Source organism: Populus euphratica, unplaced genomic scaffold (assembly GCF_000495115.2).
Source record: "Populus euphratica unplaced genomic scaffold, PopEup_1.0 scaffold331.1, whole genome shotgun sequence".
Lineage (NCBI taxonomy): Eukaryota > Viridiplantae > Streptophyta > Magnoliopsida > Malpighiales > Salicaceae > Populus > Populus euphratica.
Genome location: NW_011500221.1, coordinates 145,925 through 160,674, shown reverse-complemented (window position 1 = coordinate 160,674; position 14,750 = coordinate 145,925). Strand labels below are relative to the sequence as shown.

Below are 14,750 nucleotides of genomic sequence, written 5' to 3'. Positions count from 1 at the left end.
TGTTAAAAAAATATATTTTAAAACCATGTCGTTTTAAGCCGAGTTACATGACCGGTGACCCAAATCTTACGTATTATAACAGGAATTCCGTATCCTTTCTTGAGAGACGAAGAACAAAAAAAATGATTGGAAGGGGCACGTGAGTTTTGTAGATTCTGAGTGCATTTTTCATATTGTTTATTTCTCAATTAAGTATTTGAAGTCTTATGTTTTTCAATCAAGTACCTTGCTTTGCCTCTATGATTTATAATCAATTTTTGGGTACCACGTAGAAATGATAATTAGTAAAAGACTTCGTTAACGCAGTGGAGAGCTGGTGATACTGGGAGTTCACAAGTTCAACTCCTGCCTTGGATAACGCAAAGGGCTTAGTTGTGTCGTCAAGACAATTGTCAGTAGTCAGGTGAGGACTAGTTTGGTTGCTCTTATCATCATCAATTTTTAGTCTTCACTTCTCTGTTTAAAGATAATCCCAACACCTTCACAGGTAGTTTTACTTGTAGTTGTTGCGGTGGTTGTCTTGTCCTTTCCTGTCGGGATTTCCCATCTTGCTTGCTTCTTCTATAAAAAAGAGTCCCTGTCTCTCTGTTCGGGGTCTTCTGGATATCTTCTTCTCTTTTTGCAGCTTTCTTTTTAGATCCATTTTTGCCACTACTTGCCCCCACCCACCCACATACATAATTGCTGTGCTGTGGCGCTGTTGGATTCTTCATTTTCTTATTTGAAGACGAAATTATTCTACTTTAGCTCTTGCAGTTGGGGTCGCTGCTGTCAAGTTCGATTTCTTTCCACTTTCTTGATTTCTGTGGTAATTTTTTCTTCTTTTTTCCCCAGCATTTCCCAGTCGTGTAGTGTTTTTTTCTCTAATTTATCTCGGTTCGCATCCTTTATTTGTTTGCCTGTGAATTACTTACTACAGTACTGGTAATTGGAAATGAATCACTGTAAAAAAAGAAAAAAAGAAAAAAGAAATTGCTGTTTGTGTCCCTTAGCTATAGTAGTAGTTGTAATTCATTTGATTGAAATACAAGAAGCTCAATCTTTATGCAATCAAAGCCCACTTTGCCCTAGCTATAGCTATAGTGCTTAGGGGTACAATAATCAAGCTAAAATATCTCGAGTGTTGCATATGCAAAACCACTTTTCGTTTCTTGTTCTTTTTTAATCTTGGCATGCTTGCCTTTTTAACTGACGAGAGAATTTGGGTTTTGCTTACTGGGTTTGGAGGCGGTGTTTTCAATGAGTAACTAGTGTTAAGATTTCTAATTCATATGCCCTACCTGCTCTTAGGATTCAACTCATTGCATCTAGGGACTTGCTCCTTCTAATAGATTTTCAGTTTAATTCAACAGATTTTCTTCTCTTTTTTTTGTTATGAATGTTCAACAGATTTATACGAGTCTGTGAACAACTACTTTGCTAAACTTTTTCATATTATCCTGCTGCTGCTGCTGGTGGTGGTTGTATTGTAGAGATTACTTAGCGGAAGTCAATTGAGGAAGCTTTTTCTTTTTTTTCATTGTTATTATCCTAAGATAAAGGGTGCTTAGGGGTGGTGGTGCTGTCAGGGTTTTGAAGAATAGATGGTTTTCATTGGAGTCATCTGCATGCAAGCACTCAGCCACCTATGGGCATTTCTTTTACATGACTATTTTATCAACAAGGCGACAATAATTTTCTTTTTTAAATTTAACAACATTATCTCTTGAGGAAAATGGCTGTGCATTTTGCTTTTGATCAACATTAGCATGGAGGGGCTAAGGTGGATGGTTAATTTGGTAATCAATTCACCTATTCTTATGTTGTGGTGCAAAGACTAGCTGATGTAGAACAAGCAGAGGGATTTGAAGGAAAACATAAAAAGTGAAATCAATTTCTTTTTCACTAACTTGCACTCGCGATCCTGCTTATCTCTCATGTTTTTCAATATTTTTTCTTCTCCTTGGTATAGTTTCAGATGGATAGGGATTCACAAGGAACTTTACATGATGTGCCCACATCCACTGTTCATTTCCATGTTAATGGTGGTTTCGTAGTTGGCCATTCTACCCTCCCAGCAGTATGTGCTCTGTGCCAAAGAATTATATTACCTGATAATGATGATCTTGAGATTATCAGTATATGTGGGGACTGTAGATTTTTGTTGCTTGAAGATCTTGAGAGGCCTACTCGAGACTCTCATCAAAGGAGGCGTCACAGAGGAAGAAGAACCAGGTACAGCAGTGCTGAGTCGAGTGAAAACATTTTCCCACAACAATTTTCTCATGTGATTAATTTGGCTAGGCAAAACCAGTCCACTGTTCATGGGAATGAGGATCGCTCTATAGATGTTGATTGTTCTGCTAGGTTGTTACAACATACAAGCTCCCGCACGACTCCAAGTAGTTCTCGAAGATGGCAGCATCTTTCTTCAGATTCTGGAAGTGAGGATTTTGGTAATGTGGATTCACTTTATGGGGATAGTGAAATTAATTTCAGATCCAGTAGGTACCGGGTTTTCCATAGTGGGAGTGATGCCATTTTTTTTAGTGCATATGAGGGGGACTCTGATGGTTCTGTGGACGGACATAGTGTTTTGGACCCAGAAATGTTTATTCAAGCAGATGAGGGAAGCAATTTTGACAGTGATACCGACATCGATCCAATGCATGCTGGTCTCCACCAATGGAACTCTGATGACCTGGAAGAGAATGAGGAAGAAGAAGAGGATGGTGAATGGGAAGAGGCTGATATTGAGGAAGATACAATTGAATCTGTAGAAGCAGGAGCTCGACTTCAAAATCTGTTTGTTTCAAGTCCTAGTGAAGTTAATGGCCCTGTTAGATGGCACATGCAGTCCCATTCACCAGAATTTGAGGGCCTGAATCGCCAGAGAACCAGGCAAAGTAGACAAGCACATAACCATGACTTTGCTAACTTGGAAGAATTGGAATTACCGCAGCGCATATGGAATTATGAGTTGGCAGATTATGCGACAGGCTTCGGGGATTTGCTTGAAGTTCTTACTCATTCTGACATTGGAAGGAGAGGAGCACCTCCTGCAGCTCTGTCTTTTGTGAATAATCTACCACTTGTGATCATCAATGGGGAACATGATAGGCATGATGGTGTAGCTTGTGCAATCTGCAAGGAGCTTTTGCCAATCGGCACAGAAGTTAACCAGCTTCCATGCCTTCACCTATATCACCCTTACTGTATATTGCCATGGCTGAGTGCACGAAATTCATGTCCTCTCTGCAGGTACGAATTTCCAACTGATGATAAAGACTATGAGGAGGGTAAGCAAAACTCAAGTACCAGAATGGGGATCCATGATGTTCAGCAGCAGGAAGCTGGTGAGGACAGTTCCTCTGATGTCTCAGATGGACCTCTTGAACATGGTCAAACCGGAAGGGAACTCCTAGATGTGGGCCTGCCCTTAAGTACTTCTGGCAGAGAGGGCAGTAGAAAGAGATGGTTTCTGCTTGCTGCTGCTCCCCTTGTTAGCCTTTTGGGTATTGTCCTTGTGATGTGGCGGGACAATCCTCAAGGAAGGCGGGCAAATAGTTATGGCAACTTCCCTGAGCGAGGCTTGGATCAGATTCAAGTTTCTGGCCCGTCCCAGCCCAACCAAAAGGTCAATGAGAGGAGAAGGTGGTGGTTTTTTTCCTGAGGTTTGGTTGAGGTCGTGCTGATGGCTTTCCATGCCTAATTGAAGGTGTTTAGTAGGAGTGAGATTCATTCCCGCATTGATTGATTCTAAAGTGATGTGCATGCGATTCTGGAAGTCCGGTGATGATTTGATCTTTTTGGTTGATACTTGGGACCATGCGATACCATTCCACTGAATTTATTGCTCAAAAATCCAAAACGAGGGCCTCACGCAGCTACATTTGTTCGTGATTGGATGTCCTTTCCTCGTGTTCATTTCGTTTAGGGTTGGCGCAAGTGTTCGCATCGGGCAAGATTTTTCATGTTTTTTTGCTTATCAAAATTTTTATTTTCGTTTGGCGTGGCATAAACGAAGAATGGGAGAAATCAGCCTGAGCTGCTGAGCGTCCTTTCTTTCCAACAAAAACCCGTGTCTTGTTTTCTGTCTCAAAAGCAGACTCTTTCTCGTGGTTCAAGGCATGCTGACATAAGTTTCTGCTTCAAGTGAGTTGGGAGTGATTCACTTTTTACCTCTTTTTGTACGAGGAGTCCAACCTTGAATGAGAAAACACGCCATATATTTTTGTTTCTGATTATTTCATAAACTTTATATACCGTTTGTTTTTGCACACACTGTGTCTGTGCATTTTAAATGTGTGCCTCTTAAAATTGCATTTAGTTTTAAATCATTTATGTGTTTCTATTAGTAGTTTCGTGTGTTTTCTATTAGTAGTTTTGATAATTTGATATAAACATAAAAAGAAAAAAGAAAAAAAACCAGATTGATGTCCATATAAGCTTGAACAAACACTCATCTTTGAACGTAGAAATTCATGGATGCTTGTAAAATGACTGTAAACCCATAAACCTCGTGGAGGATATCCAAGCTTAAGCTGGCATAACTTGATTGGGAAACCGGTCTCATCGCCATACACTTCAATGTGGTTCTCGTAACTAAATACTTTACAGGAACGGAAATACAGAAAAAATTAACTAAAGAGAGAAGCATTAAGAATGTTATGGCAGCTGATGGATGAAAAACAGAATCAAATTAAATTTAAATGAGTACTCCGGAGCTCCTTCCTGCAGATCTTATAAACATAGGCTATGCCAACAATTGGTGCCGATGTCCACCCGCCCTTCAAGAGGTCTCAGGCTTGAGTCTCACAAAAAGAAGAGTTATTTCAAGTTTTTGGTCATCTACTTGGCTATCGACCCGAGCAGGCAGTAATAGAAATTGCAACTGAAGATAGCTCTATGTCAGCAATGGCTTGATCAGCACTTTCAGAAGAGTAGGTTCAGATAAAGGACAATCCATCCAGCCATTGAGAAAATAGCAAAAATATGAACCCAGAATAGGACAGCAGCAGCTTCTCTTCCACATCCTCTTAGGTTGGCCACAGCACCTAGAGACAGGAAACTAATTAAGTAAAGAGACGCTACCCTCTAATCCCATCCCAACTATAATAAAATTGATTTCTAATCCCTGCTTTCAAATGAATTACTTTGGCTGTTTGACATTTTAAGGAAGGAATCTTCCATATTTTCCCTTTGGCCAATTTCTAACCCAGTTAAATACATTCTTCGTATACCAGATCAGATAAAATATCAATTGCCTTTTCTTTTTCTTTTTCCCCCTTGCATATCATGACAGTTTCATAATAAGATTGATCATGAAATGCTAATTTTCTGATTGCTTAAAAGTTTGCCTTCAGATTGAAAAGGCATATATGAAAGTTTCCTGGAAAGGAAAAGAAGATTTACCAGAAAGGACAGATGTAGGCATCGAATGCTGCAGAAGCAGAACAAACCGGAACATCTTATCACCAGCAGGAAGGAAGCCAAGCTTATCAGCCAACATAACAATGCCGAGTCCAGTAGGTGGCACCAAAACCAACCTACCAAAAATAATAGCAGCAGTTGTCCGAAACCCAAGTTTAGAACTTCCAGGTCCTGCAGTGAAACAAAGAGCTTTCACTTGAAATCCACTAAGCTGTTAAGCTGATAATCTAAATTTTCAACAAAACCATGAGGCCATTACTCTGAATAAGCCGTTACTCTGAATATAGTTTATAAGATGGCACAATATAGTAACAAGAAGATTGTCAGGAATTATCTCACCATCAACGAGATTGCCTCCTAGTGCCAGCAAAATGCATGGAATCATGGCCTCCCTGAGAACCAGAACCAGAAGCATCAGCAAAACCAAGTAGATGCACTTTCATCATGCAATGAAAAGGTAACTTAGCAAGAATGAATAAACTACTCATGTCTCAGCACCATAAATAAATTCTCCTTGATTACTTGAAGGCAAACCAAACATCATACATGTAAGTCAAGCTTCATTTTCAGAAGTTACAGAAGCAGATGGTTTTGGTTCTATTAAATTAGCAAGGATTGCAAGCTAACTCCACCCTGTTTGTGGAGTTCACATGTATTCAACACACACATGATGTTCAGAATGAATTAGCATTAACTAATTACACAAGCCTTACAGTTCCAAGAAGATTCAATTTGATGTTTATGCCAGTTAGAATAGCAAAAACTTGGTCATGTTCATCAGAAAAGTTGAGTATCAATGCTACTTTCCACTCCCTAATTCTTGTATTACTTCAAGTGATTTGACACACATGATAATTCAGATGTAGGCCCGTTGAGTGCAAAGGCAAATGTTTCAAGTCCCAGGTCTAACAAACCTCGCAAGAGCTTTCAGAATCTCACTGTTTACATGCTATACATGTTTCTAATTCCTTAAAACTATATTGATTCACTAACTCCATGTATGAAATTAATTCAAATTATAACAAGAATAGCTGTTCCTTCCTTTATTCTCCCTTTCAATAGAAACTTGTCAATGAGTCTGGTGCACATGGGCAGCAAAATTGACATCTTCCAATTTGCTTGCAATCAGAAAAACGACCAACCACAAATAACAAGAAATGCTTTGGTGTAAGATGCGAGCATACCCAAGAATAATGCAGCTGTCAGTGAAAAAGAAAAGGGGAGAATCAGTTGTAAAGATCAATTGCTTCAAGAACGGTACTGCACCAAGGAACATAGCTAGGATCTGCAAAAAACATGTACATATGAAAAGGAAAGTTAAAAGAGGAGAATAATAAAAAAATTACTCTCCCTTGCTACCTTCTCTCCTCCTTTTAATATAATGCACTCTGCTGGAAATAAGATCCAAGGCTTTTGACAAGAACCAACTTTACTAAGCCAGCTCACAATGCCAAATTAGTTAAAAAGTGGAGCATAGAACTTTGGCCCATTAAAGGATGGTGAAATATAAAGGTGATCGTATGCTTCATCTTTAGGCCTATCATAGTGCCAACAAGTGGAAGAATAATGATATTAGCACAACCATGTTAAGGGTTATTTCCTATTCAGGCCACATAAGATGTGCCAACACAACATTCCATGAAACCAAGTGCCAGCTCCACTTGTCAACAGCATTCTTACAACCAGGCAACAGATTTTGCAATTCTAATAGGTAACAAGAATCTCATATTGCAGTTTCATGGCCTCACTTACGAGTTTGCCAAAAAAATACCAAAAAAAGAGGTCAAGGAAAAAGATGAACTTACCGAAGCAATGATAGGGGGCTGAAGAATTTGCTTGAGCTTCAACTTGTCATAGACAAAGACAAGAACCTGTTTGATCTGCAACACCAAGAGATGAAGAAACTCAAGTCCATGCAGATAAAATATTGATATGATACATCACCAGCATCTGGTTAAATAGGAAAAAAATCATTTTTATGTGCTTTTTTCAAAAGCTCATGGTGCAGGGTCAGAGCTTAGTGAAAGCTCTAACAAATAGCGAGAGCACTGATCACCAGTATTCAGAAAAGTGATAAGTTAGTCTTAAAACCACTTTAAAAATCAGTAAAAATCTCTCTTAAATACCAAGAACAATAAGTTTCAATGTCATTAGTTGTGAAATTCATCTTAGTACCATTTCCTTGCTAAAAATATAGAAACTTAAGAGCAGACTGTAATCAATTGATACCAAATAGTAGATACCATTGGTACAGAATGTCAAGTTATTCATCCATAAGATAATCATGATCTGGAAGTTTGATTGTCAACTGTTTATCAAACAAGTAAAAAATGCAAACATAACTTAATTCATACCTTCCCTCTCTTTGGAGCATCTGGTTCTGCCGGTGCCTCCTCCTGGGCAAGCAATGGGACTTCCTCCATGGGAGCATCTTTGGCTGGCTTCTTGATGGGAAGATTCGGTTCATCAAGATCAAAGGTACCTTCCGGAGGAGGTGCCAACATGTTGAATACATATGAGTATAGAATGATTGCACCAACCTGGCATGCATCAACCAGAGCTTAACCAGTCAATTTCTTGAGAATATATATGTATAAAGACATGTTTTAACAGTAAAAAAATTTATTTCCTTAATTTTTAGCTTCCAGCTTGTTGGGTGAGGTAGTGAAAAGAGAGTAAGCAATCACGGAGTGTTAAGAGTTAGTAGTGAGAGAAACCCCAAACTTATTTCAGCAAGAAAACTGTATTTATCACGAAGGATACCATAAATCTAAAGAGGAAGAAGTATGCAAGGTAATTTATAAACGACCAAAGTACGACATGGTTTTGCAACTCTGATCGTAACATACAAGAAATAGCAAAAGACTAACAGATGCTTGCGACTTACCCACTGGCCAAACGAGATGTAGGCAGTCCCATCTGTGCTACATTTTTCCGAGTCACCAAAAGGGTTAGATGAATCTCTACATAAAGCTGCAATCAAAACAAGTGGCACATTCCCAATATTCCCTGCACGTTATAAACAAAGGTTTGAAAAGAGTAAGCACCAGCACATTTGAAGCGCTAATATGTAGAGACTGGAGTTTATGTACTTAGAAATTAAAAAAATGCTGAGATTTTCAAAATTACTGCATAATATACACACTTGTTTTTGAAACTTGCATATGCATTTCACTGCCCAAGTAGCAGACAAATTAATAAGCACACACTCAATATTAAAATTTCAAAAAAGGAAGTGGCTCACCAATTCCGATTTGTACAATTGAGAACTTGAAGAATGGGTAAGGTGGCCGGACAATGGATGCAACAATAAACCCTATTAGCGAGCCGCAGATGGAGCTAAGAACAACATTCACGGGAATAAACCACCTGCAATCAAACAGACAGCAGCTAAATTAACAACAAACCCTATTACAATTTCGCAGATGTAGTAAATTGAAAAGGAAAGGCAGGAGGAAATAACTACCACTCCAACATTTTCTGTAAAGTGACAGCTTGTCCAAGTTGAGAAAATATCAAACAAGGAAGCAAAAGTGAAAACACCAACTGCACATATAACAAGAAAAGATGGTTGTTTAAAACAGCCGATTAGTACTGTTTTATAACTAAAGCAGCAATGAATAAAATAAAAATAAAATAAAGTTGGGGTTGGAGTTGGTTTAAATTTATTTACCCCATTTAAGAGTTTCCTTCCACTAGCAGGCAAGATGTTAACATACTTGGAGGCCATGAGAAATCCCAAGAAGCACATGGTAAAAACTTTGGCAATGGGCAGAACAGCAATTTTGATGGTGCCCAAGAGAGTCTGTCCTCCTCCCACCTGATTTGCTCCCATGGTGTCCACAGCTAATAAGAATCTCTCCATGGTCTTTTCTGTGATCCCCTTGGCCGATCGCTACGCTCATTCACCAAGTCTGCTCTGCTCAGACAATCATTTAGCTATGTAGGCCGAGAGACAAAACACTATATTAAAATCCATTTCAACCAAATACCAAACACGCTCGTCTAATGAATCCTCTCCCTATACTATAGGAGTAAAAAATTCATGCATGTAGGTAATAATCGACCCAGCCCAGCCCGATCCAATCTAATCCAACATATTATTATTTAAATAACTTTCTTAATAAAACAGAGAAGAATGATATTCTTGAGAGAGAGAGAGAGAGAGAGAGAGAGAGACAGGGGGGAGAAAAGGCATACCAATTAAAAAAATAATGACGAGGGAAGAAAGAGAGACGGCGTGTCTCCTTCCTCGGTGCAGGTTCTCTTCCCTTGGGTTGGTAGAAGAACAATAAACTGAAAGAAAAAAACGAGAGACGGGGTGATATGAATGGTTCTGTAGATTGATGATGCCACAATAGGGTTCCAGACAGATTAATCTAACGTTGGATCAATCGAAGGAAGTGAATTCTTGTACTCTTCTTCTTCTTCTTGTTACTCCTCCTCTTCTGTAAATTAAATGAATCTTATCATACGAAGAAAAGACGAGAGGGGGGGTTAGTGTGGAAAGACAAAGGACGAAGAGAAGGCTTGGAAGAAGAAGCAATATTCTGTTCTGTTGTCGAGGAGGGGAGAAGGGAGAAGAGGCTGTTAGCTGTTGATAAAAAAAGGAGCAAATAAAAAGCTTATAAAAAAAACATTGATGAATGCACAGACTGACTGTTGAGTGCTGAATTCCGTTTCTTTTCTTGTGGTCCTTTAACGGTGGAGAGGTCGGTCACTCACACTGTTAAAAAAAAAGAAGAAGAGAGAGAGAGATGGGTGGGGTACGTGGTGGATTAATTTCTGACGAGTATAACTCGGAAACATACGCCTCTCTCTCTCCCCCCCCCATCGTAAATAGATGGGACACGTCATAATTTCTTCAAGGAAAAAAAATAAAAAAATAAAGGATTTTGTTTGTGTCTTATCACTGAATTATCTTGTTGTTAATATATTTTAAATAAGTCTATTAATAATAATTTCTCAGGGTTAAGCGGTCCCTCCTCGACTGTCAACATCTAATTAGGTTAAGTTGATGTTTTGTAAGATTAATAATATTTCAGGTCGTAGCTGTGGTGTGAATAAACAAGAATACATCAGCTTACGTGTCAAATAATTTCTCGGTAGAAAGGATGGATACAATTTGTGTGCACCTTCTACCCTCTTTCCTACCTATTTTCTTCTTTTTTGTCTCTGTATTTCACGGATACCATGTGCTTTGTACACTTCTTTTTTTAAATTCCTTTTCTGTCCCTGCTCCTGCGGAGGAGGCATCAAAGAGGTTTCAAGTTTTGCCTGGTGGAGCGTGGAAGATATTTTTTTAGATATTTTTTAAAAGTTCTCTTATCTTTAAAAATATTAAATTATTTTAATTCATTTTCAAACAAAAGATATTTTTAAAAACATCAAACACACATATTATCAATTTTAAACAAGTAGAGGGAATTAAGCATGCTTTTTCTAGTTTTGTCATTGATGAAGCCATATGTATGTATGTATGTATATCTGGCGGGATGAGCCGCCATGTTTACCTTGGGGCATTTACTCGATTTATAACTAATAAATCTTCAAAATCAGTCCTTTTCTTCGTACAATTTTCTTTGAAAGGCAGTTTGCATGTGCGGGATGACGTACGATCACGGGGGGGAAGAAAGAAGGATACAACTGCCCTTCCCCTCCCACCCACCCCTCAATCTTTCTTTTTTTTTGAGATTGCCAATTTGTTATTATCATTTTTTATTTAAAAAAAATATAATATTTGTATGGTTTAGCCTCTTTTAAATAGTAGAAGTGTGTTTTTAATGATTTTAAATCACCATAGTAGAAGAAATGTTTTAATAAGAAAAAGACATGTTATTCCTAAACACACAATTACTCATCAAATCCATGGCTTCTTTCACTTATTTCCTCTGGGCTAATTATGAAGCCTATATATTCTAAGTCAAGTTGTCTAAAAGAGCCCTCAAATTCCAACCTTGTCATATTTTATGATGTGTCATGTCTGTCTTAAATCCCATCATCATTTTAAAACCCAATAATGCAGATCACATGAGATAGTAAAGGTGGTAATAGATAACTATTGAAATTGATCGTTTTAGATTTAATAAATATTGATTATCTTGTAGAAACAAAGATCACATAAATAGGAGGTTTTTTTGTTAATTGTTGTGGCAGTGCTGGCCTGAAAGGCAACAAAATAATGAATAAAAAGAATCATTGAATCGAACAGGGGCTTGGATTTACTTCTTCATTAAGCAAATCTAAGCAATGCCCCCTCCTCCCTCCCTTTAAGAGCAAGTCTTGTTGGAGCCATCCATCCAACCTAAAAACCTTGCTCTGCACCACATCCAGAGTCTGGACATGTTTGATGACGTGGTGTAGGGTCTTTTTATACTTTATAGAAGTAATTCTTTATATACCATCATAAAAAAAGAAGGAAAATGTAACCATTCACGTGATAGTATGGTTTATAAAGTGGGCATTGTATGGTGGTGGTCTGGGTCCTGGCTAGCACATCTCAGTGATTACACAGCTAGCGTATGATTTTTTTTCTTCATGAACTCGAGACAAGTTTGAACAACACAAGTGTGCTTGTTAATCTTATTCAATCTAGGATTTTAAAGTGTTTTTTAATTTCAAAAACATCATATTAATACTCTTTTATATATATTATGATTTTAATACGACAATGTTAAAACAATTCTAAATAAAAATCACCTTCCACCACATTATCAAATACAAACTTGGTAGTATTAAAGTAGCAAAACATGAGGACCCGATCAGACATGTGAAACAATCTTTTTGGGAATGCTTAGACATCTAATTATTTTATATAAATTAAGAGCATGTTTGGTATCATAGTTAAAATTTAATTTAACTTGAGTTATGCTATTTTTTCCTCTTTAATTTTATGTTTTTTTAAATCCATTAAGTTAACATAGTTAAAATTTAATTTAAATAAAGAGTTGAGTTTTGAGTGCTCAATATTGATATGCTATGCTAAGTTTAATAACTTATAGAAAGATTATAGTGTAGATGCGGTTTTTTTATGCTTGATAAAAAATAATAATAAAATAAAATAAAATCCACCCTAGTGCTAGTAAAATATAAGGGGAATATTGAATACCTGTATCTCATAGTATCAAGTTTTCCTGGCCACATGCATCCATCGGAATATTCAGAATAATAAATTGATTATTTTGTCCACAGCACATTAAAAAAAAAACAGGATAATATTTATTAAAAATAAAATAACCGATGCACATTAAATATTCAAGGTTCATGTACAAATTATACATGGAAAAAAGGCTTACAATCCATGTCAATGTGAATTTCTGTCCTTGCTTTAATGCCTTGCAATAATTAAAAAATAAAAGATGCGAATGTGGCCACCGTGGCACGATCTTCAATGCCCCAAACACGTCATAACATGCAGTACGAAGAGAGTATAAAATTTAAGAATGATATCTTTCAAATATTTTTTCAATCTAGATATTTTTTCTCAAAACTTCTACGGTCTACCGCGGGCATGGTGTCAGCTAGCAGTAAAGTAAAAAAGGGTAAAAATATTATAATGGTCCTGGACATGCATGGAACTCACCTCTAGGTTGATCTTCCTCTCCACCAACTCCAATTTAATATTACACCGTTTGGTTTTTTCTTTTTTTTTTTACTAAAAATTAATTTTATAAAATATATTTTAGATTATTTTAATAGGTTAATCTTAAAAATAATTTTTAAAAAATAAAATTATTAAATTGATATATTTTAATATAAAAAATATTTTAAAAAATAACAAATTATATACTTATAAAAAGATACTTAATTTTCAAGATTTCATTGTTAGTATCGCTTTGGTATTGTTCTTCTTTGAATCGTAGCTAAAAACTATATACTTAATTAAATAAATTTTTTTACTATATTTTATATGTTGTTACGAATTAGAATAATTTGTTTATTTTACTTATAAAAATTCATTTTATGGTAGTTTTTAACAAGCATGTAATTTTTTTATTTTTTAAAAAATATATTTAAAAATATTTTTTTATGTAATTTTTTTATTTTTTAAAAAATATAATTAAAAATATTTTTTAAAACCTATTTTTTGAAAAAACAACAACCGTCAAAAACTATCTATAATAGTATTGTTATGCAGAGTACTTTTCAAAAATGTTTTTTTTTTTAAAATAAAATTTCTTTATATTTTTTAATTTTTAATACTCTCACATTAAAATAATAATAAAAACACTAAAAAACATTAGATTGATGTCTTTTCAAACTAAGCATATTTTATAACGCAGTTTCAAATACAAAAATAAAACAAATTAACCTTGCTAAATCTTGTTTTGTGTCTTAAAGTTCCATGGTGCTATTTAACAGGAGGAAGTAAATCTATTTAATTTAGTATTGACTTTGTTTTCCATGATGCAACATATTTCCTTCGAATATGTGTTCATGCAAAACACAAGTCTTCACCCTGGAAAAGAGAATGTTTTGTCAATTCACCAACTATATATTTCCTAATAATAGCAGCAGTAAAAATAAAATGGTTGGAAGAGGTGATCTTACAAAACAAGGTTCAAAAGGTAGTTCTTGACTCTTTTGTCTTCGAGATTTTGGGATGCTATGCCCAACAAATCCTTGAATTTTCTTGGAAGATATGTCTTAGCGGTCCAAAGATGAAGGCCAATCTGATTCTGTATGCATGTCTTTTTCGCAATTCACTCTCAAGGAAAGGAAAAAAGAAACTTACGAATCTTGTTCTTTTTTTTTAAATTGTTGCTCATATCTTAAGTTTTTTTTTGGGTTATTTTATGAAGTATTTTTTAGTTTTTAAAATATATCAAAATAATATATTTTTTTATTTTTTAAAATTTATTTTTAATATCAATAATTTAAAATGATATAAAAAATTAAATTTAAAAATATAAAATAAAAATTAAATTTTTTTAAAAGTATTTTCCAACATAAAAATTAAAGAACTTCTATTCCACACGTATTTAGGATTCCAAGTCAAAAAGATTCTGAAATAAATCACATCATGCGCAACTTGCAATAAAGCAGGAAGAGATGTTATGGAATAAAAATTATTGTTATTATAAATAAATTTCAAGGGGTATGATTTTACTGATTAAGTTTTAGATTTATTGTTTAGGAATCATGAATTCAGGTCAAATTTCAGGATTATTAAAAAAAAATTAAATGGTTATTAATTTTAAAATCTATAAAACTAATTAAAATATTTTTAAAATGATCTGAATATCCAAGTAATTAAAAAAATTGATATTACTACAAAGAATAACTGATGAATTAATATGGATGCATGAATGAATGGGAATGCACAGGGACAGAATAAG

At 35.6% G+C, this 14,750-nt stretch overlaps 2 protein-coding genes across 13 annotated transcripts; one reads left to right on the top strand and one right to left on the bottom strand.

Moving 5' to 3' along the window:
* The first annotated feature begins 198 nt into the window (after positions 1-198).
* Positions 199-4,301, top strand: LOC105112295 (uncharacterized). 12 transcript variants are annotated; one of them, XM_011007956.1, is made up of 4 exons: positions 199-808; positions 1,569-1,863; positions 1,952-2,214; positions 2,284-4,301. In XM_011007956.1, the coding sequence occupies exons 3-4, from the start codon at positions 1,958-1,960 to the stop codon at positions 3,650-3,652; spliced, it is 1,626 nt and encodes a 541-aa protein (XP_011006258.1). In that variant the 5' UTR covers positions 199-808; positions 1,569-1,863; positions 1,952-1,957; the 3' UTR covers positions 3,653-4,301. The 12 variants fall into 12 exon arrangements, with proteins under 12 accessions (XP_011006258.1, XP_011006256.1, XP_011006253.1 ...); XM_011007954.1 differs by having other exon boundaries at positions 201-403; positions 1,814-1,863; positions 1,958-4,301; XM_011007951.1 differs by having other exon boundaries at positions 201-403; positions 1,814-1,863; positions 1,952-4,301.
* Positions 4,302-4,487: 186 nt separating this feature from the next.
* LOC105112293 (uncharacterized) lies at positions 4,488-10,112 on the bottom strand. The gene is made up of 11 exons (XM_011007943.1): positions 9,613-10,112; positions 9,086-9,351; positions 8,879-8,958; positions 8,657-8,781; positions 8,300-8,421; positions 7,767-7,952; positions 7,218-7,292; positions 6,597-6,697; positions 5,752-5,804; positions 5,395-5,583; positions 4,488-5,036 (listed from the first exon to the last, which is right to left on the bottom strand). The coding sequence occupies exons 2-11, from the start codon at positions 9,275-9,277 to the stop codon at positions 4,915-4,917; spliced, it is 1,245 nt and encodes a 414-aa protein (XP_011006245.1). The 5' UTR covers positions 9,278-9,351; positions 9,613-10,112; the 3' UTR covers positions 4,488-4,914.
* Between the last annotated feature and the right edge of the window lie 4,638 nt (positions 10,113-14,750).

What these genes read in the sequence shown, in the direction of transcription:
- LOC105112295 (XM_011007955.1), top strand. Translation starts at nt 1,958, where the DNA reads ATGGATAGGGATTCACAAGGAACTTTACATGATGTGCCCACATCCACT.
- LOC105112293 (XM_011007943.1), bottom strand. Translation starts at nt 9,277, where the DNA reads ATGGAGAGATTCTTATTAGCTGTGGACACCATGGGAGCAAATCAGGTG. An exon ending in GACAGCTGCATTATTCTTGG is followed by an intron (nt 5,805 to 6,596) that starts GTATGCTCGCAT and finishes TCTGGTTCTCAG; the next exon opens with GGAGGCCATGATTCCATGCA. An exon ending in GCCTACATCTGTCCTTTCTG is followed by an intron (nt 5,037 to 5,394) that starts GTAAATCTTCTT and finishes TCCTGTCTCTAG; the next exon opens with GTGCTGTGGCCAACCTAAGA.